At 35.8% G+C, this 23,366-nt stretch overlaps 2 protein-coding genes across 6 annotated transcripts; one reads left to right on the top strand and one right to left on the bottom strand.

Moving 5' to 3' along the window:
* Positions 1 to 356: 356 nt before the first annotated feature.
* On the top strand, positions 357 to 11,241 carry LOC114420363. Its single transcript, XM_028386276.1, has 4 exons — positions 357 to 375; positions 973 to 1,086; positions 10,777 to 10,841; positions 10,927 to 11,241. The coding sequence occupies exons 1-4, from the start codon at positions 357 to 359 to the stop codon at positions 11,239 to 11,241; spliced, it is 513 nt and encodes a 170-aa protein (XP_028242077.1).
* Positions 11,242 to 11,695: 454 nt separating this feature from the next.
* LOC114418758 lies at positions 11,696 to 21,629 on the bottom strand. Of its 5 annotated transcripts, none has more exons than XM_028384257.1 (6): positions 21,536 to 21,629; positions 20,196 to 20,579; positions 17,716 to 18,038; positions 17,589 to 17,639; positions 16,889 to 17,337; positions 11,696 to 12,214 (listed from the first exon to the last, which is right to left on the bottom strand). In XM_028384257.1, the coding sequence occupies exons 2-6, from the start codon at positions 20,555 to 20,557 to the stop codon at positions 11,969 to 11,971; spliced, it is 1,431 nt and encodes a 476-aa protein (XP_028240058.1). In that variant the 5' UTR covers positions 20,558 to 20,579; positions 21,536 to 21,629; the 3' UTR covers positions 11,696 to 11,968. The 5 variants fall into 5 exon arrangements, with proteins under 5 accessions (XP_028240058.1, XP_028240057.1, XP_028240056.1 ...); XM_028384256.1 differs by lacking the exon at positions 21,536 to 21,629 and adding an exon at positions 21,143 to 21,269 and having other exon boundaries at positions 20,196 to 20,615; XM_028384255.1 differs by lacking the exon at positions 21,536 to 21,629 and adding an exon at positions 21,143 to 21,267.
* Positions 21,630 to 23,366: the final 1,737 nt, after the last annotated feature.

Genomic DNA, 23,366 nt, shown 5'->3' with positions numbered 1-23,366 from the left:
TATAACACGTAAAAGACTAGTTAATTGAAAGAATTAGTGTGGCATCACAAAAGGACATCCATGTAAGTAGGATTTGACATAGCAGTTGTAGCCCCCACACCTACAAGTTCACCAGCAGGGAATAAGCTAGTGCTAATGATGTTGTGAGTTCTTGAACTAGAAGCTTATGATGCTGTGAGTTTTTGACAGATGATGATGATGATGAGTACCAAGGAAAATTGCCGTGGAGTTTGTGAATAATGAGCAAAAAGACTAAATGGTTGATGGCCTTTGCAAAGAATGAAGTAAGTTAACAAACTTATTTAATGGTGTGAGCAAGTTAAGAGTTTTTGAAGTCAAGTCAACATGAGTGGGAAATGGTGTGCAAGCAACATGGTGACCCCATTGAAGAATAAAATCAAATTGACAATGTGAAACAACCTCCATCACCAACTAATCAGTCTCATGTGCTGGTTTATTTACTTGGGTTGTTTTCAATCTTTGGATTGTTTGCTCCCTATCAAACATTTTAGTATATTCCATATCTCCCACGGTTCAGCATAGAAATAAACTTCAACTAATTCAAATAGAAGCACCAAAGCAAAGAAAGCATAGAAACAGACCCAATTTCCTAATGACCAACATGCAATTCGTTCGAAGCTCTTGATATTTTGATTGAAAGATATAGTGCAGAGAGTAGAGAGGAACTAGACCTCATTGTGTAAAAATAATCTCAATTTTACCAATCATGGAGCATGTATATACATAAATTCCCAAAGCCATAATAATTCACATAATAGTATGTTTTTTTTTAAAAAAAACAACAGATTATTCTTTCCACACAAAGTTAACAGCATAAAAAAACCCCAAACTAAAAATTACTACTGTAAGATATTTATCGTAAAAGGGATAGAGTTTGAATGGTTTACAATATATATATAAATTATTTGGTCTTAAATTAATGGATTTCACTATATGCTCGCATGTGAGGAGCTGAGGTTGCATCCAAGGGGATGAGTATGATAACAGGAACACTCTATGATCGGATTATTAAGAAGAGAAATATCCGAGACTTCAATGAATTTCAAATTGTCATTCTTGATATTTGGGAGTTGCTAGGTGCACCCAGCAATAATGCTGGTGTACCCAGCACTAAACGTGAAAAGGCAAAAATACTTCTGTTAGTTTTTTAAAACATTTTTGTGCACCCAGCCTTTTCTTCTTCTGCGCATTCCCATCCCTTCTTTCGCGAGCTGAGCATCAATCCGCGAGGCATTTCTTCTTCTTCCACCAGCTTCTGGTTCGTCTTTCTTCCGCGAGGTGCATCTTCGTTCCCTGCAAGTGGCTCTCCTTCTTCCGCGCATTCCCGTTCTTCCGCGAGCTTTCGTTGTTCCGTTCTTCATCGAGGTAAGCCTATTGTCCCTTATGTTGTTCCCTACGAATGTCATTTTGCTTCCATTGTTCGTTTCTTAGGCGTAGTTGGTAGGGATGTAAAGCTTAGGGATTTAGGTTGATCCGCAATAGGACAGTTGATCCGCAATAGGATAGTTGAAGTTACGGATCAAGTTGATCCGCAAGAAGCATGCGGATCAACCTATTATGCTTGCGGATCAAGTTGATCCGTGTGAAGCTTTTTTAATTTTAAAAAGTTGAAATTAGGTTATAATAATGAAAAATGGTTTTTAATAAGGGTTTAGGGTTACTTTTGAAGCTTTTAGCCTGAAGTATGATATTGTATAATAGTTGTTTAAGTTATTGTTTTGAAAATTTGGTTTTGAGGTTTTTTGGTTTGTATTAATGTATGAAAGTATAATGTTTGTTTAAGATATTTTGTTTGGTGTGAATTTATATTTTGAAGGTTTTCATTGGTTTATTACTTTATTACTTCATTGATGAAATAGATGTTGTAGGGAGGCTCAAAGGTACAGGTATAGGTGGAGGAAATGATGAAAGAGAGCAAACACTGAATCATTTGCTCACTGAAATGAAGAAGCTTGACAAGGATGTCTCTCTTAGTGTCATTTCCATGAGAACTTCAGAATTCAGTGGTGCAGACCTAGCAAACCTCATGAATCAAGTCTCGATTCTTTCCAATTGAAAGGGGCAAAGATAAAATCACAATGGAAGAAGTTGATGACTCCGTAGATCGCATTGTGGCCAACATGGAAAGAACCAAGATGATGATAAAAACCAATTTTTTATCTACTGCAAATTAACTTAAAAAGACTACTAAAAGCTATAAATGACGGAAGAGAATAAGATCAAACTTGAGATATTTCATTCATTTCATTGATGGCAAAAGCAAAATTCTGGTGGCTTAACATGGTTCATACCAGGTGAAGATCCATCTCTCATCTCTAAGAACCAACTACTTGCTAGAATAGTTGGAGGCTTAAGGGAAAGAGCAGAAGAGGAAGTCATATTTAGTGAAACTGAGATAACCACTGGAGCTGCAGTGGACTTGCAACAAATTACACAAATAGCAAGACAGATGGTAACAAAGTTTGGTATGTCAGAGATTGGACCATGGGCTTTGATTGATCCTGCAGTGCAAGGTCATCATGTGGTACTAAGGATGCTGGCTAGGAACTAAATGTCAAAGAAACTAACTGAGGACATTGATAACTGTTAATACACTGAAATTTCTTAAGTGCATTTGTTATTATGCTTTATGCAGTGTAGTAAGTGTGGTGTGACTAGTACTTGTTGGAGTGTGTTATTAGACTTTGTATTTATGATGGGTAGATGACTTATTAAGTTGTTTGGTAGAAGTAACTATCTGTTGTGTTCTTTACAGTGGATTCTGGATTACAATGAATCATTTGATTGGAAGGAAATTAATCTTTTTTTAATGGGGAACTTAGCTGTACTACAAGCATTATACCAAGCTAATTATCTTTGACCTTGATAGGTTGAAAGAATCCTATAGTGTTGTAGTAAGGATTTAAATGTATAATTTTGTTTGGGTTTAATTTTGTTTTGTTCTGATAGGATTTAAAGGTATAAATCCATAACCAATCTCATCCTCTAGCATTTACTTTTGTTTGTCTGTCCAGCATTCTTGAAGGCATAAGTTCTTATAGACATCAAATTGACTGTTAAGATAGAGGAGTGAACATGCTTAAGCATGAATAATAGGTATGATACACATCAATCATATGTCAAAACAATGGCCTTTGTCAAAATTATTTCATCACGGGGAAAAAATTACTAAAAAGGAGAAAAAGACTACAAAGCACGAAGAAAGTGAATCCTCTTAAATCATTTAAGCTAGATCCGTTATGCTCTCAGTTTGATACAAATTAGCTTAACCAAACAATAACAAGCACAACAAAATCTATCCTAACAGAACCCAAGAAATCAAAAACAAATGTAAGAAAAAGATAAAATAGACCAAACACACATCCAGACAGCAGCAAATCCAAACAAATGATAGGTTGGAGAAGATTCAAATGGCATAGTGAATAGATTAAACAAGAAAAGGACCAAAGAGTTAGAACATTCTGAAGGTAACACAAAAAGAAGATGCATGATATACCTGATTAAAAAAATTTCCATAACCATATAACAAAAAGAAGGTGGAAAAAACAAATTAGAGGCTAGCAATTTTTTGCCTAGATAATAATTATTGAGGACCAAATAATCAGTGTGGTTCGTTTTCAGTTCAGTTTTTTTAAATAAATAACCATACTCTGTGCCTAAGTGATCCTAACCTAATAGATAAATGCCAACAACAGCTAGTTGCTCACTCACTTGCTCCCCCAGGAATTAGAACTATTCCTCCAAGTCCCAAATGGCTATCAACTTCTCATGGATGTATTGAAGCGCATTTAACAGACAATAGGTATGATTTCTGTATTGACATTGAAGTTTTCAAATTATGGTTTCTATTGGCTTGTTTTCAGGGGGCTTCTAATCTATATTCTGCTTCCTTTTAGAAGAATGACATAACTGAAATTGAAACGATTGGTTGTAGTGAACCAATAGGATTCATCATCACAAAAATAGATGAATTCTGGCAACTTAAGCAGGTATATCGTGGTAATGCTTTGGCAGCTTTAATTTCAAGTATTAAGCATCTGCCCAACAACTTAAAGCCACTGAAGCTACAAATGAAGGCATTGAGCTTGTTGAGAAGTATTTTGCCTTTATATTTGGAAGAGATAGAACAATAGGTATGTGTGTGGAATACACACAAAGATATTTCTCAACTGCAATAACTTACTTTTAGAAGGCTTATTTTAGCAAATTATACTTTTTGGTGTGTTTAAAAAAAATTAAGGTTATAATTTACTAATTGTTATACTATTTCTAAAAAAAGCACGTATATATTAACAAATTCACACACACATATAAAAGAATACAAGAGGAACCAAGGTTACTTAGGTCAGCAGTGGTGAAGTACATAAAGGAACAATGGAACTACAAGGATGAGCCAATCATGGTAGCTCTAGATTAAAAAAGGAAGGTCACAAATTACAATGCTCTTGATATGATCAACATTTGGGGTGTGCAAGCATACCCCTTTTCGGCTTCAAAAGAGGAAGAGCTATGGCAAGACCAGAATTTGACAATGCAACTTTTGCACTCACTCATACTTTGTTTCCTCTAGAGAAAATGAAAGACCAAGTGAAGGAACTGTAATGTGTCAAGAGTGCAAGCGACCCATGAAGAATTTTGTGGTGTACCAACCATGAATAGGACAGACACAATAGTTGAGTTGAACTGTTTTTGTTACCATTACCACCAACTTTGTCTCTTATTTTGAGTGTCAATCATTTAAATCCTAGTCCTAACAAAGAAAGCTTGAAGGAATTTCCTATAATCATTTAGTGATATAAAGATATAAATAAACTTGTGTTTAGTACAGTAAAATCAACTATATTTTACTCACCTGCTTTCCCTTATACAAGTAGAATTTAAAACAGTTTTCATATTTTCATATGGACTCAAAATGAGAAGGTGGGATGACAACATTTTGTTAAAGGAAAAGGTAGAAGTCTCTTGTATAAGCAAGAAAGAAGCAATACTCTTAAGAGGGAAAAAGTAAAACAATGCTCAAGCTTATTACAAATCAGAATGAATCAAAACTGCCACAGCTCTTGAATCAAATTGATTCAAAACAAAAAGGCAATATAAATTATGTCACAAGAACTAAAGATTAAGTCCAAACAACTTGAAGATGTACAAAGGCACAGGGATGAACATGATCAAGCATTATCGAAGCAAATTCAATTGCTCATAATTTAAATTAGAAAGCTTATGGCAGAGGAGCATCATTTGTCTAAAACTGACCAAAAATAGAAGATGACTACGATGTTAATGCAACAGAACATCACCACAACCACTCCCTTACAAGTACACTACATAGTAAATGAACCTACATCCTTCTCTTTCTGTTTATGTTTTTCTTAACTAAACCCTATTAGCTTCTAGAGTTATAGAAAATTACTAACATTGTGAAAGTGTAAGTTTCTAAGTCTGGGTGATAACACATTAATGTATTCAACCAAATACATTATCAAACTCAAGCATCCCACTAAAAATATAACGGGATTAGACACCCCAATACAAGCAAAAACACAATAACAAGTACAAACAAAACACTAAGGGAAGTTAAAATAATGGCAACCAAAAGCAAAACTTACCAAGACACAGTAGACACAACAGACACGAGAAGAGGAGCAAAAAGTGCTTTGGTGCCAATGGCTGCAAGGAAAGCAACGTCAATAGACACAATAGACACAAAGAAAGAAAACTTACCAGAGCGTAGTGAAAAGGGTGGCTTTGCGACCAAAGCATGACCAGGGTGGCTTTGCAAGACTCCGCATGGTGGGTCAAGGACAATGGCAGCGCAGAGGGTGGCTTTGCAAGGTGGGTCAGGAGCAATGGCAGTGATGAGGGTAAGTTTGCGAGAATGTGCGCGGCCAGTGACTAGGGTAAGTTTCGAGAATGAGCGTGGGCAATGAAAAGGGTCTATAGTTTAATTTTAGTAAAAACACAACATCGGTTTTCTAAAAAAACCGATGTCACCTAGCTCATGTTAACATCGGTTTTTTGAAAAACCGATGTTAACGAGACTATGTTAACATTGGTTTTGACAAAACTGATGTTAATAAACTCGTCTTATTTACAAGTATGCCACTGCATTTGTGTTAACATCGGTTTTGTCCTCAACCGATGTTAACCTGGCGATGTTAAATGTATATTTTTTACTAGTGATGGTAGTGAACATGCAATTGAAAATAGGAACACAAACTAATGGTTGTAGCTTTACTTTGAACACAAACTATTAAGTTTTGCTCAAGTTTCTCCTACTTATGTGTTTGAAACCCTTAAATTTAGTGACTCATTAGAATCCCAAAAGGATGCTAAAAAAATTAGAACCCTATAATCCTTTTTAAGGACTTTCTAGAGCATTCCTACTTCCCTTGTTTGAACTTAAAAAATGGACATTGGATTCAATGCAAGAGAGCCCGGTGAGTTCTCAGAAGTGTACATGTACACATACCCTAACATATGAAGAGGTTGTTTCCAGCATTTAAACCAATGTCCTACAAGGCATAAGGAAGCAACCTTACAATTGCATTGCACCAAGGCTTCACTCTCTTGTTTGAACTCGAAATCCTCCAATTTTCCAAAACTTGTCGCCCTATTAAAATCTTCACTCTTCTAATTTTTCTTTTCTTTTCAGTATCAGTAAAAAGCATTAACCAGTTAGCAAGTGCTTCACATCTTTCCCAATGACATGATACCTTCTACCTCTTTGTTCTCAAAAACTTTAGGACCCAGGCATATCATTAAATTTCCACGAGCATGTTTGGCAAGAATTGATTTAAAAAACAAAAATCATGATTTCAAAAGCTTTATGTGTGTCTGGAATTGGATTACTTTATTTTTCCTTCAAAATAGCCTATAATCAAAATCCTAACTGAGAAATTAAAAACAAAAAAAAACAATTTCCCCCCCCCCCAAAAAAAAAAATCCAAAGCAGGCATGGCACTCTCACTAAAATTTTGCTTTGAATACCAAAAAGCTTAATCTAAACACTCAAATACTTTATGATCCTCTTCAACTTCACCTTGTTACTGAACAGCTAATGGAGAATGCACGTGCATTTCAAAGCAATACTCATTCCAAAATCCCGATCCAACATTGCCCTGAAATCCAAATCATCCTTCAAACCTAAGCACTACCCAACCGCATATCGAACCAAAAAGGTTGCAATCAACGAATGCACCACAAAGCACAAATTAAAATCGAGGGAAAGAACGGATCAAAGAATAATGCTTCTCATATGCCTCAAAGCAGTAAACTAATTAGGTCCAAAACCTGCTGGAATTGTTGTATAATAGATCATTTGAAACTTGCTGAAAAATATCGACAAAAAGTATGTCGACATTTAGGCAAAAACTATATCCAAATAATGTTCAGAAACACACATTCAACTATATCCATTACCAAGTCTTCTTCAAATTGGTCAATCATTCGAAAGTCAAAACCTAAACACAAAGCACCAAATCTCCCAAACCTAACGAAACCATATTTCCAAAACCATACACACACACACACACACACACACATAAAATTTCTCAATTTCTCCTTGAGAAGGGAAAATGCAAAATACCCTTTGAAATTGTGTGGTTTAGTGATGGAATTTGTGGTAGACATTTGCATATCATGGTTAAGACTAGAGGATTAGGCCATTAGGTAGGATTGTTGCCAGAGGTCGGGGGAAAGGGGATGGTGATGATTCTGATGGTGCTCCCCAGCGCCGAAGGCCGACCGCATCGGCATGCAGGCGATGGGTACCTGTCATTGTTGTCGATGATGTGACTGCAGTACCTGCGGACTCGCCTGCGGTACCTGCAATACTAGAGGCTGAGCCTGCTGTAGCTGGCGATGAGCCCATGTAAAATGCTGACACACAAGATACTGATGCAGAGACTGGCGCACAGGATACCAGTGCAGAGTATGCTGCAAATGAGGCTGAGGGATTTCCTAGTGGACCCAGGGACCCATCAGTGCTTACAGAGTATGTTGAGCATGTTGCAGTCAGCATATGGTCCAGACAGGTATTTATAATATTCAATTTAAGTTATCTGTTAAGTATTATTTTTTATTGAGTTTTTGGTTACTTTAAAATATTGTTTTAATAAATTGTCTATTCCTTTATACTTCAATTCAGGAACGACCTGAGTTGAAGTTATCCTCCCATGGGAGGAAGGTGCATAAATTAGGCATGCCTGTTCCTGCAATTGAGGAGATGATTGTTGGGACAAGATTAAGTCCTCTGATCGCATGTTCAGTAGACACTGACGATCGGGGACTTATATCCTCGTTTGTCGAAAAATGGCACCGAGAGACGAGTACTTTCCATCTTCCAGTGGGGGAGGTATCCATCACGTTGGACGACGTCGCGTCTCTTCTTCATTTGTCGATCGTTGGCGACTTCCACGCCTTCCAACCTCTGCACACCGACGAGGTGGTGCTAATGTTGGTTGAGTTACTGATGGTCTCACCAGAGGTAGCCATGGCCGAGACAGGACACTGTTGTGGACCATACGTACGCCTACAGTGGCTACAAGACGTATACCAACGCAGATGTCAGACCCAGCACTGGACAACTGTAGCTCGTGCTTATCTTCTGCATCTTCTGGGTTGCACTCTTTTTGCTAATAAGAGTGCAACCCATGTTCATGTTGTACACTTAGACGCCCTGTGTGACCTCACTCAGGCTAGGAGGTATGCATAGGGAGTTGCTGGCCTCGTCCATATGTACGATCACCTTAATGATGCCAGTATCAGCACCAGCCGACTGTTTGCTGGTTACATCATGTTGTTACAGGTAATTAACATGTTTTTCATAATTTAATTACAAAAATGTTTTAATGAGGGTATTTTATTTCAGACGTTCATTTGAAATTTGTATGATTTTCATGTAACCTCTGTAGTGTTGGATATATAAGCACTTTCCGTCTATTGCGGAGTGCAATCTTGATCCAGACTACGACGAGGTGTCACCACGTGCGTGCCAATGGATTACCACAAAGAAGATTGTCGAGAAGATATCTACAGCAACGTACATGAAGCTCCTGGATCGTCTTAGGATTCCAGATGTCTACTGGATGCCATATGCGGAGCACCGACCGGTCCAAGAGTTTCATCTGATTACATTTTTCTCATACAGCTTCGCTAGGGGCCTGTTGTTGTCAGATACAGATTGGAGAGGGTTATGCTCCAGTTCAGATACGTCCAATGCATTCTTGCACACCCTGTCAATTCATGGGTGTCATTTGATGACGTAGACGATAGGTGGGCGCACTACTCAAACCATCTGGCGCCAGCAGATGACATATGAGTTGTGTCAGGTCAGTGTGCGCCCGACTACAGACATCAGATCCTCCTCGAGATGTATCTGCGACACAGCCCAGACATATCCCTCAGGAGCCAGCACCAGCATCGACACATGTGGATTCTGATGCGAACGAGCCCAGACATGCAGTGGTAAGTGTTACTATTTGGTTACATGTATGTCATTTACTTGAATTATTTTAATATTAATTTGTATAATTTGTTTGTTTTCAATTTAACAAAAAGCTTACCATGCCATCGCAGAGACGTTGGAGCATCATCTCAGCCTAAATGAAGTCACGTCAGGCACATCGACACATGAGGTCATCCAAAAATGCCTTAGGATTGTTAGGGGTGTCACAGAAGATCGCAATGTGCATGTCGGGTCTTGACGTAGGCGGCGCACGGATCAACCATAGTTTATTGACACCTTTCATATTATCAGTTTTGAACGATGTATTTGACTGAACATTTTGTATATTTTAAGTTATTTTGGTTAATAATATTATTTTATAATATTATCAATTTTGGACGATGTATTTACATGTTATTTTTAAATTATGTTTAAATTACTTGATTCGAAATTCATTCAAAATTCATTTAAATATTATGAATGAAAATAACTAAATTAGAAATGTTATATTATTATTGCCTTAGTAAATTAAAAATGTCATTTAAAAATTAAAACATATCTATATTATTAAATCAGGTTGATCCACAAAAGACTTGCAGATCAAGTTGATTCGTAAGTCTTTTGCGGATCAAATTGATCCGTAAAAGACATGCGAATCAACTTGATCCGCAACTGTAAATAAGGCCGGGGCAATTTTAGAATTTTTTAACTATGTTGAGTACACCAGCAATAATGCTAGGTGCACCTAACAATAGCCTTGATATCTTCAAGTAATCATATATGTCATGTCATTTCTTAAAAATTGTTACAAATCTGGTCCCTGCACTGAATGTTATCTTTTATTTTAATCTCTACTTAAAAATGATGTTATATTTTGGCCCCCTGTATGGAGAAAAAAAAATGCGTACAATTATTCCATGTCATTGATAGCTATTATCATGCTTTTAGAATTTTTTTGATAATTTAATGGTGATATGTGAAATAATTTTATATTGACATTCAATCATAAATCATCATCATTATTACTTTAAGATAATTTTATAAAAATTAATAAACTTATATAAACGACGATTTCTAATTAAATGAGTATAAAACTATTTTATATTATTATTATGCATAACCTCTTTTTTCTTTTTTTCTTAAAGGACCAAAGAGAAAAAAGTTTCAAAAATAGGAACTAACAAAAATGTTTTAAAAGTCGGGAACAAAAATCAAAATTTTAAAATATTTCCACGACTAAAAACACTGCTAACCCTTTGAATGTCACCAATATAACATCAGTTTTACTGATATTTTCTGACAATATTTTCATGGTGCAATCAACATGGCCTTGCCTGGTAAGCATTATGATGCACCAACACATGATGATATAGAGGTCAGTTAACTCTTCTTCCACTTGTTTGTGTTGAATCTACATTGCGAGGATCCCTCCTTAACTGACATGTTTCTCTAACAAGCAGAACTATTATGAAACACGGACTAAATCTGAGGAAGCTCAAAAAAAGGAGGCTTTCATCAAATTCGTTACTGAGAATGTGAATCAGAGCAAAGCAGATGAATCTATGATGATCTCTGGGATAGTGACTCCACCAGTTGCCATGGAAGCTAAGAAAACTGGCCAAACTGTGCCACAGTTAAGTATTATCAAAGCCGTCCCTGATGTTGCATTTGTTCCTGAAGCCACCATTTTGGCTCTCATTGCTATTAAACTCACCAGAAAATGGCATTCAAGAATATCTCATCCCTTCCTGAAAGAAAATGATACCCCTTCCTAGCTTTCCCTTTTGATGAAATGTGCATTATTAGTGTCCCGTGTTATTTCCAAATGTAAATAATCGTGAATTTAACATTATTGAACAAATATGAATTTTACTGCCAATTGACCTGAGAAATCACAGAATTCACATGCTATGAATAATAGATACATGCAAATGATATGATCATCTCATCAGAGTACAAGGGAGGGATGGTGATGAATGACATCAAACAGTGCAAATCAGATTTTCTCAAGATTGCACAATGCATTTGCTGACATTGCTTACAGCACAGCCTTTGTGCCCGTGGCTACATTGATTAGTTTTCTCTCATCATCTGTTGACAAATGACATTGCAGAATTAGTTTTCTTCTATCATCTACGTTGAAATTCGATTTGGAACAAGGATATGCCAAGGTCCAATATGGAAAGAATTTGAAAGATTTTCCTTCATTTTGTCCATGTCAACAAACAATTTGAAATGCCTTGAATTTTTTAGAATATAAGGTATAGTTTCAATTCATTCAATTACTGACGTAATAGTTCCAACCAACAAATAACAATAAAAACTTCCCAAAAGAATAGAGTATACTACCATATTCACATCATGTACAATTGATATAATGCCTCTATGAAAGAGTGTATAAAACAAATAACCAGAATTAACAAATTACGACAGAAGCATACTGCAACTTGTTGGAGAAATTCTCAATTCCTTCAACTTGTTGAATAGCCATTCCAATAGGATTCAGCAAAACCTCTTAGAGGCAGATATCTTCCTTTTTTTCCTGGGGACATTTGGCTTCAATGTAGAACATGACATCCAAGTAGAATGCTCATTATGCATAGCATTCTCATGGGGGTCAGGTTCTGAAACTTGAACATCAGAAATAAATTTATCCTCTTCAATGGACTCCTTGGTTCCATCATAATCAATAAAACCATGCCACTCTTCCTTAGCTGCCTGATTTTGCATAAGAACTTCATCCTTAGTCTGCACATAAGAAAAAACCAATATTAAAAATTCACAAAGCAAGGTTTGTAAATAACACAGAGATTGTTCAATCCTTTTGGCATAGCAGCATAGTAGTTGGATGCTTGAGCCCAGGATAGTTAAAATTCTTGTTATTAATTAAAATTTTCAAACAATAATTGCAGGCTTGCGTCCCATATCATTAACAAGTAAATCCAGCCATAGGGAATGAGAATTGCAATTTCATAGTTCCAGGTAGTAATATGAATGTGAATACGTGTTACATGACATTAGTAAGAGGATATGGCAACTATTAAAAACAAGAAAATGACATGGCAGGGATACAAACATGAGAATCCATAAATACAACAACAACAACAACAACGCCTTATCCCACTAGGTGGGGTCGGCTACATGGATCAACTTCCGCCATAATGTTCTATCAAGTACCATATTTCTATCCAAATCATTAAGTTCGAGATCCTTCTTGATAACCTCTCTTATAGTCTTTTTGGGTCTTCCTCTGCCTCGAATTGTTTGCCTTCTCTCCATCTGGTCTACTCTCCTCACTACAGAGTCTACCGGTCTTCTCTCTACATGCCCAAACCACCTAAGTCTATTTTCCACCATCTTCTCTACAATAGGCGCTACTCCAACCCTCTCTCTAATAGCTCCGTTTCTTATTTTATCCTGTCGAGTCTTACCACACATCCACCGCAACATCCTCATCTCCGCTACACCTACTTTAGTCTCATGTTGGCTCTTGACCGCCCAACATTCTGTTCCGTACAAAATCGTCGGTCTTACCGCAGTCCGATAAAACTTTCCCTTTAGCTTGATCGGTACCTTTGCATCACATAACACCCCCGATGCTTTTCTCCATTTCATCCATCCTGCTTGAATGCGATGATTCACATCCCCTTCAATTTCTCCATCATCCTGTATTACAGACCCAAGATATTTAAACTGTGTGACTTGAGGGATAATATGGTCTCCTATTTTCACCTCTGAGTTAGATACCCTCCTACTTTTGTTGAACTTACATTCCATATACTCCGATTTGCTTCTGCTTAGGCGAAAGCCATGTGTTTCTAGAGCTCGTCTCCAAGTTTCCAACCTCTCATTCAACTCCTCCCTCGACTCTCCAAGGAGGACTATGTCATCTGCAAAAAGCATGCATCTCGGCGCTATCTCTTGGATTTGTTCCGTGAGGACATCCAGAATTAAGGTAAAAAGGTAGGGGCTAAGGGTTGACCCTTGATGCAAACCAATTGTGATGGGAAAATCATCTGACTCTCCACCCTGTGTCCTAACACTAGTCGATACCCTATCATACATATCTTGGATAGCTCGAATATATGCAACCCTAACCCCTTTCTTCTCTAGAGCTTTCCACAAAATCTCTCTAGGCACTCTATCATACGCTTTCTCCAAGTCAATAAAAATCAAGTGCAAGTCTTGTTGGTCCATGCGATATTGCTCCATCACCCGCCGTAATAAATAAATCGCTTCCATGGTCGACCTTCCCGGCATGAAACCAAATTGATTCTCAGTAACTTGAGTCTCCTTTCTTAATCTCCGTTCGATCACTCTTTTCCCATAATTTCATGGTATGACTCATGAGCTTGATTCCCCTATAATTTGCACAATTTTGTATATCCCCCTTGTTCTTATAGATTGGCACTAACGTGCTTCTCCTCCATTCCTCCGGCATGCGTTTTGACCTCATAATTTCATTAAAGAGTTTGGTGAGCCACTCAAGACCTCTATCTCCAAGAGTTTTCCACACTTCAATAGGTATGTTTTCTGGCCCCACCGCCTTACCGTTACTCATTCTTTTCAACGCTTCCTTTACTTCCTGTTTCTGAATCCGACGATAATACTTATAGTTCCGGTCCTCTTCTCTTGTGTCTAGACTGCTAGAGTCATATCCATATCCATCATTAAATAAGTTGTGGAAATACACCTTCCACCTTTCCTTGATATCTTTTTCATGCACTAAGACTTTACCTTCTTCATCCTTAACACACTTTACGTGATCCAAATCTCTAGTCTTCCTCTCTCTACCCTTAGCAAGCCTATATATAGATCTTTCTCCGTCCCTGGTTCCTAGAGCTTGGTATAGTCCATCAAAAACTTGGGCTCTTGCCTCACTCACCGCTTTTTTGGTTTCATTTCTAGCTATCTTATACTTATCCCAAGTTTCAGAATTTCTACACCTAGACCACTCCTTGAAACACTCCTTTTTTATTCTAACTTTGCTCTGAACACTTTCATTCCACCACCACGATTCTTTACCCCTAGGTCCAAAACCTCTAGATTCACCCAACGTCTCTTTAGCCACTTTAATAATCTCTTGAGACGTCTTGTTCCACATATCATTTGCACTTCCTTGTGATTGTCCACACCATCCCTCCCATATCTTTTGTTGGAAGATTCCTTGTTTCTCACCCTTCAAGTGCCACCATTTGATCCTTGGTGCTACCATAGGACTTCTTCTCTTTGCCCTATCTCTAATTCTTACATCCATAACCAAAACTCTATGTTGGATAGTCAAGCTCTCTCCCGGGATAACTTTACAGTTCAAGCAATACTTCCTATCAGACTTCCTGATAAGGAAGAAATCTATCTGAGAACATGTCCCTCCACTTTTGTAAGTGATAAGATGTTCCTCTCTTTTCTTAAACCATGTATTGGCTATAGAAAGATCCAAAGCCTCCGAAAACTCCAAGATGGATTTACCCTCCCCATTCATCTCCCCTAGGCCAAAACCCCCATGCACCCCCTCAAAACCTCTATCCACGCTACCTACATGTCCATTGAGATCCCCTCCTAGGAAAACTTTCTCTCCTTGGGGTATATCCTGAAGTACCCCTTCTAGATCCTCCCAAAATTTTACCTTAAAGTGTTCTGCTAACCCAACCTGAGGTGCGTACCCACTAATAACATTAAAGGTGTCCTGTCCCACTACCAATTTTAAGGCTATGATACGATCTCCTACTCTTCTTACATCTACGACATCCTTCTTCCACTCCTTGTCCACAATAATCCCTACCCCATTTCTTGATCTGATTTTTCCCGTATACCACAGCTTAAATCCCGAGTTGTCTAATTCTTTCGCTTTTTCACATGTCCACTTAGTTTCTTGTAGGCACATAAAATTGATCTTCCTCCTCACCATAACATCCACTATTTCCATAGATTTTCCAGTAAGTGTGCCTATATTCCATGTACCAAAGCGAATCCTCCTGTCATGAACTAGCTTCTTTACCCACACCCGTTCACGAAAATGTGGGAACCCTTGCTTACTTTTTACTACATCCGGGCGGCGATGCAGCGGCCCTTGCTCTTTTGACACTGTACTCGAGCCATACAGCGCGTTGCTTCCGGGCAACGACCTAGCATTCACATTATTACGTAATTGATCCATGTCATAGAGATTCGACAAAGTTTTACGTTGGCTGTCGAAAGCCTAACACAACCCTCTCCTTTTGTCCGGGCTTGGGACCGGCTAAGAATAGCAAAGCTAACCTAGGATATTCATATGCACACAATTATTTATGAAACGGTTTTAAATTTTAAAATAAATTGAAGTTAATACACACAAAAAGTATATCACAACCACCAAGGATATTCCTTTGAAAAAACATTGAATTGAGCATCTCAATTTTTCATCGCACTAGAAATTGGATAACATGGAAATAATACAGGACTATCTATAACCGAATTTCAGTCATCATGAATTACACATTTGTGATTGGTTAAGAATAAAATGCTTACGTAAATTTAGATCAAAGAGTTCAGTAATGTATCAATTTGAACTGAATTTCACTCTACACAAGCTAACTAAACCACATTCCACCTTTCCCCAACTCTTATCTGATTTTTACAAAGCTGCTCTAACCTTGTGTTTCATTCATTGATGCAAAACATCACAGATCTGCTCACACTATGGCCTCTGTTCTCTCTATAACCCTATTCTAATAGACCCCACTCCATCCTACACAAACAAATGGAACCCCAAAATGCTGATACCCAGATCATTGACTTCTTTACCAGATTAGATGTTTTTCCAACAATCCCAATTTCATTTGAGTTTCAGAGAGTCTAAAATCTCGTTGCAGACCCTCCTAATTCTTGAAATATAGTAGTATATGAGCTATGTCTGAGATGTGTCACTGAGCACCCAAATCAAAGGAAATGAAAGCATATGCAACAAGTGGCCATATCCATAGGTCACATTGACCAATGATATGACACTGCCTGCCATATTCATGCTTCATGGGAGAACTACAATAGAAAATCAGCCTTGAAACACGACCATAATTACTGCAGAAAAATAATTTTGACATTAACCAATCAACACCTTCAAGTTCACGCAACAATATGATTTATAAAGAACAACTGAACAAGTTCCATCCACCAAGCAATATTAAAAATATTCTCGAAAAAGAAGTCAGAAGAATGAGCTAGGTAGAAGTTATGTGGCATCTCAATCATTGTGAATAACTCCCTTCAAGGATGGTACAAGCAATTACAAAAACCAAAAGCATAGGGCAAGCAATGGAAAATTCTATTGTACAGAGATACCAAATGTCAAGCATAACCCACATACACAGTCAATATATGACAGACAAATAGCATAACCCACATACACAGTCAATATATGACAGAAAAATAGCATAACCCACATACCAAATTATTGTGTTTGTATATAAAGCTTACATCTTTCAATGGATCATCAAGCTCAGGCCCATCAGTGGTTTCAATACAGGGAATCATCACTTCACGACTAGCTGATGCATTTCCAGGCATAAGTAGATCTCCCATGTGAAACTCAGACTGAAGCTGAGATGAGAAATGAGGAAAACTAAATGGTAATTTGTTTCCATTACTGGTGAAAGTAGAATCAAAATGATTAAATCCATCAGATGGGCCATGTATGCTCAATTGAATTATAGAACAAAACTTTCCACCACTTTCACTTATCACCATGTCGATTCTAGTTTTTAATTGCTGAACTTGTGACTGTATAGCTTCAATCTTCTGAATGATGTCATTCAAGGATTTATCAACATTTCCATACTCTCCAAAAGACCACTCATTATTCAGCTTGAATTCTTTGTCCCTATCATTGACGCCTCCTGATATCAAATAAAACAGAATGTAGAATTAGAAATTTAGAACCCTCGTGGAAATGAACAAGTAAAACCTGTTTCCAAAAGAAAGGTCAAATACTTATAATTATAAGGTAATTTGTGAAAATCAAGAGGAAAAACTGTGCATTGAATTCTTTGTGCTTGTTTGATCCACAGTTTTACAATTTTATGGTGAGATAATTTTTGCCAGTTATATAAATAAGAAACACGGCACCATGTATATTAATGCTACTCACCTATACCAACATCACAAACATCTTTCAAAACAGCAGTACAATCTGTTTTCTCTGGAAAAAGACAAGAAAAAAATTATAAAACAAAAAGATACAAATATAAATACTAACAAATAAAGAAATGACATACCGTAATAGGAGAATAAACTATGGTTAGACATGTATAATTCTATATCACACTGTTCTTCAACTCTTTTTCTTTTGTTCCTCTTCATAACTTTATTTCTATGCATCCGATCAGATATAGGGATAGATTTGATATTAGAGTCTTCTGATGTAAAGTGTGCAAAATCAAGCTGCTTTGTGTAATTGTATGCTGCAAGCTCTTTCTCATATTTACGTGCTTGAGACTGAAGTTGCTTCATCTGCAATTCAATCCACTTACAGCGCCGTGAAATAGGGTGTATGAACCTCCTCCAATGACTTGTCAAACCTTTTGTCATCCTTTTCTTTCTGAAAAATACATCACAATAGAGTAAATTGTAAAAAACAAATACAAATAATTGACATTCAAATCAAACACATCAGAAACTTTAATCATAAATGACATTCAAAATCTTATTTTAGAGCTGACTGTATTACTCATATCAAAATAGAATTTTCTGTAATGTCAATCTTAAAATGCAGCCCCCTAGTATAAGTTGTGTCTGACTTTCAGAGGTATTTTTCAATTAAGACAAGAACAAGAAACTGATATAGATCATAGTTAGGAAGATAGCTGTAATGCACATTCACTATGCATGTGACAAGATTTATTAAATCTTTATTTCAGGGAATATAGCTAATTTAAGGTAAATCGGTCCCAAGAAAAACAATTAGACTACAAGACAAACAATTAGACATTGATACATGTAGCACAAGGATCACAATTTGAATCATGCAATTTGATCCAATGCATGCTCTCAGTCTTCCGAACAGTAACTTTGAATCAATAATGGCTATGAATCATTACAACCTTGTTTAAACAGTTGACTTTCTTTCACAAAAAGTAAGGGTGATGAGAAGAAAAAATGGAGTGTAGACATGTCTAGGGGTGGCTAAAAAACCAAACTCAATTGAACAGGTGTAAAATAAAATAACTGAACTTTTTTCAATAAAAACTGAACTGATTGTTCAGTTCAGTTTTTAAAAACCAAACTACTTCTATACAAACTGCTGAACTGAACTGAACCATTACTCAAGATATTGAGAGAGAGAAAAAAAAAACACCAGACACTCAGATCAGCCCTCACTCTTCGCTCTACACCTACGCCTACGCCCAGCTCACCCTTCATGAATCTCCCTAATCTGGTATGTGGGTTGCATATTACTGCAGATTGAAGGGGATTTTAAGTCTGAATAACCTTCAAACTTAAACAAACAGAAATCAAGTTTTGTTTACCTCAACTGAGAAACTAGAAAGAAAATATTGTAGGCAAGGAAAATTTCAGAGTTAAGGTTTTGTCAATACATCCAAAACTAATGTAATTATCTTTATGGTTATAATTATTTATTTTCATGCTTGTATGTTGTAGTTGCTCATCTCTTTTAAGCTTTCTTCTTTCTTTCTTTTTTTGTTCTAAATGGCAATCTTCCCTATACTTTGTCTCTTCACAGCTTTATTTTTGTTCTTGATCTCTGCTTCAAAGAGTAGTTTAATAAAATATTACTATAATAACCTATTTAGCATGAGTTTGTTGTTGCCTGCTGGAATTCAGATAAAACAACTGATTTAGATGGGGGCTGGATCCAGACATTGGATGAATTTCTCCTTCACTACCATTACACTTTTTCTTTTGCTTGTTTCAGCATACTGTTGTCATTTTCTATATTGTCACCTCTAGTCAAGAAGTCAAGAACTCTAGCAAGAAGAAATTGGTGTCTCACACCCTTTAGCATGAGTAGGCTTTTCATTTAATAAACTATTCTTATAATAACCTATAAACCAGTGATCTGCAGCACTTCTGAAACAACATCAAATAGTTACCTCCATGATACAAAACTGATGCTTTTAATCTTCACTCATTTATGAACACGCCATCAAATTATTTGCCTTCAAATTATTTTCCGTACATCAAACTAATCAAAATTTTCACACCAGCACCAGAAAAAATAAAGAAAACGTGAGTGGGGTCTACTGAAGTTTGAAAAATTAGAAGTGAAGAACAACAAACCAGCAAATTGAAAGATAAACCAAATATCCAATCACTCAGTCGGACATATAAGGTTGGCCCAGTGGTTGCGGAAGGGTGAAGGGAAAAGGGAGGGGGTGAGATTGCGGGTTTGAATACCCCAAATGACATTTCTAACAAAACTTACATACCAATATTTTGCGATAAAAAAAAAAACCTCCAAACACTCAGTCATAAAAGAAAACACCAAACCCAAGAAGAAGAAGAAGAAAGAAGAATGAGGCAGTTAATAATGCCACCTAATCTAGATAATCAACTTTCACAATAAAGTATAAAGGTCTATAGCTTCCCTATGAACTGGAAAAAAAAAAAAAAAGCATTCTACACAAAGGGAAGAGGTATCAGTTTTCAGTTTTTTATTTTTTATTTTCTTCCATTTCTGTATTCTTGCTTTTTGTACAAAGAACAGGTGCCTGAAACAATTCAAAGCGAAAAATACCTTCCTTGGCATGATTCGAACCGATCATCACACTTTGATGAGGATGGATCGTCTACACGCTTTCTTGATTCAACTTCAGTATCGCTAAAGGATGCGGCATTCTCGGTGCCAGCTCCTGTATCACCAAAAGAACTGGAACACTCGGGGGCATCCTCACAAGAATCTTCCATCAGAGAAGCTTTCCCCAAATTTGAGCACCCAATGATATCAACTTCCACATCCTCCTCTCCACCAGATGAAGGAATTTGTTTGATCGGCACTGTTTCCACGCCACAAGCATCGTCACCCATGTGGACTTTAACTGGCACAAGAACCTTTTGTCTGGAAAATGCAAGGGCATTTATATTCTCCGGGTGGCCCATTTTCACAAATCACTCAAATCCACTGCTCAAAGAACATGAAAAGGCCACAGTATCATAACTGAAAACACATGAATCACAAGTTTCCTCAAAAAACAAGAAATAGCCCACAAGATATTGCTTTCACTTCGATCTGTGACATTCTTTTATTTTCATTATAAAAAAATTAGTTAACAAAAACTACTACATTCTTCATATAAAGCAAGCACAAGAACATGATAACGATTTGTCTTGTCATGAACTATACAGTAACATACCAAACAATTTACCAAGCATAGCATAATAACCATAGACACAAAACAAATTTTGATATATACACTTATTACAATCAAATGAATAATTCCAAAACTGATTAATCATATACTAAAAAAATGCTCTCTTTTCAATTCTTGGAGTGAAAAAAAAAAAGAACCGACAAACTCAAAGGGCACAACGTGCTAAACAAATTTTAGTTCTCACTACTCAAACAGATAAACAACAAATTCAAAAATATAAAACCTTTCGTAGGTTCAGATTATTCAGAAGCTAATAATCACTCATCAGATTATTAAGAAAACAATCTAGCGTTCGAAAAAGAATTAGTCTTACCCAAGAACTAAAAATCTGATTTTTCTGATCGGATGAGAGAAAAGAGAAGATTTTTGAAAGACCCAGTAACAGAAACACCCTTGTTAAATAAGGATAATAAAAATTACTTATTAATAATAATCTTTTGGTATAAATAATTTTTTCTTATTCGAAAAGTCTGGACTTTGTTTAGTTTGGTTGCCTTTGGGCGTTGGTCCTTCAAATTTGGAAACAAAAACTGATTATATTGTGAGTCAATTTATGAATAGAAGTGCATTCCAATTTTTTTCTTTCTTTATTTTTTTGAATTAAAATTAAAAATAATAATTAAGATTGGAATTTGTCTCTTTCTTCAATGATAATCATAATAAAAAAATTCAAAAGATAAGATTGATTTAGGAATATAAGACATACGTTGTGGGAAGAGAACTCTTTAGCAGATTGTTGATACAGCTCCGGGTTCCTTGGTGCTTTTGAATTGAGAATTTTAATCTTTGGTTTCGTTTTGATGTTTCTTATCTCTTTCTACCAAAAAATAGAAATAAAAAATAAAGGAACCGTGTAGTGAGAGGGATTAAGAGAAAAAGGCACATGTGAGAGTGACACAATAGATACACTGATACACATACAGCAAACAGATATTTTTATTTGGATGATATTAAGATTAATTAATATGATATTCGATCTAGAATCTTCAGTTTATTATAAAATTAAATATGGATTGATTAGCACCGATTACATGTATATCAAGATAAAAGAGGAAGTGAATAATTTTATATAAATAAATTATTACTACTATATTTTAACAAATATATTGCAAAAAATAAATATTTATTTTATATAACTAAAATTTATAATTTATAATATATAAATTATATTCTGAATAAAATTTATAATAAATAAATATTTTTGAGCATAAAAGTTATATTTTAAATTTATAATAAATAATTTATATGTGATATATTATTATTTTTAATTATTCGTAATTTCTTTTTAAAAATTGAAATTTAAATTAGAACTAGAGGTTGAAAGAGATGGAAAAAAAAAACTCTTAAAATACTCACGCTCAAGAATAACAACTAAAAGAGCTTTCATTCAAGATAGTTATTCTAATTATAGTTTACATATAGAAGGATTTATAGTATTATTTTTTATCAAGGGAAAATAATAGAACAAGAGGGTTAATGTCTATGGACAGGGATAGTCCCTAAAGCATCAGCCAAGACTAAAACCACTAAACCAGAAGGACAAGTTACAAGAGAGGAAAGAGCCACGTTATCAAGGGATCATTTGTTGGCCAACTAATTAATCAGCACAAGAGTTTTCTTCACGTAGCGTGAGATGCATGATGATGTTTCAATCTTTAGCAACCAGCTTCTTGATAACCTAGATCATAGGAGCATATATACGAGTGAACAACATTGACTCTCTAATTATCAGGTTGATCATAGTTTGAGAATCTGACTCTCAAATGGGATGACCAAAGTTAGATTCCACGCCAACTTAAGCCCATTGTAAATAGCATGAGTTCAATGCAGAGAGATATTGTATATCCACACAAACCCGAATAATCATAAAGCAATTGACCCATAGCATTACGAAATATGCCACCAGAACAAGCTCAACTGAGGTTGGCACGAGAGCTTCCATCCATGTTATATTATGTATGTACGTTAGCCATGTATTTGAATTTTGTAAATAATATTTATCCATATTAGGAGTGTTATATTATATTTTATATATATATATATATATATATATATATATATATATATATATATAATTGATTTTACTTACATTTAAAATATTTATACAATGTGTAAAATACTTAATATTCTTTATGAATTTTGTCAGACATCCAATAAAATTTAGTCTTATTTATCTCAAATATAACAAACCTTGTTTAGCTTAAACATTTTAATAATTTATTAAGATTGACTAAGTTATAAAGAGATTTGTATACGATATTTTAAGTTCAAACTTTGTTGTCATTATTGTAAGAAAAAAAAGACTTTTGCATTTTAATTTCAATCATTTTTATCATTTGTTGATCTAGGGTGCAACAAAGAGAAAATGATAATTAAGTGACAAGAAAGTCATCCATGAATGACACAAAATTGGAAAGAATCATAGAAAGAAAAACTAACAACAAAAAAGGGATTTAATTTACTATATGGTGAAAAAAAAGCCCTCCCATAATTTGCCAAACGCTTAAAACACCATGTCAGAATTCCACTGATCCCCT

Source organism: Glycine soja, chromosome 7, assembly GCF_004193775.1.
Source record: "Glycine soja cultivar W05 chromosome 7, ASM419377v2, whole genome shotgun sequence".
Lineage (NCBI taxonomy): Eukaryota > Viridiplantae > Streptophyta > Magnoliopsida > Fabales > Fabaceae > Glycine > Glycine soja.
Note: the sequence above shows the minus strand (reverse complement) of the source record. Positions and strands in the feature narration are given on the sequence as shown.

Excerpts from the sequence above, each read along its gene's own strand:
- LOC114420363 (XM_028386276.1), top strand. Across the intron at positions 1,087-10,776 it reads AATTGTCATTCTTGATATTT|ATGGTGCAATCAACATGGCC; the intron begins GGGAGTTGCTAG and ends GACAATATTTTC. Across the intron at positions 10,842-10,926 it reads CAACACATGATGATATAGAG|AACTATTATGAAACACGGAC; the intron begins GTCAGTTAACTC and ends TCTAACAAGCAG.
- LOC114418758 (XM_028384257.1), bottom strand. The coding sequence starts at position 20,557 with ATGGGCCACCCGGAGAATATAAATGCCCTTGCATTTTCCAGACAAAAG. Across the intron at positions 17,338-17,588 it reads TGTTTGTGATGTTGGTATAG|GAGGCGTCAATGATAGGGAC; the intron begins GTGAGTAGCATT and ends ATTTGATATCAG. Across the intron at positions 12,215-16,888 it reads TATACAAACACAATAATTTG|ACTAAGGATGAAGTTCTTAT; the intron begins GTATGTGGGTTA and ends TCTTATGTGCAG.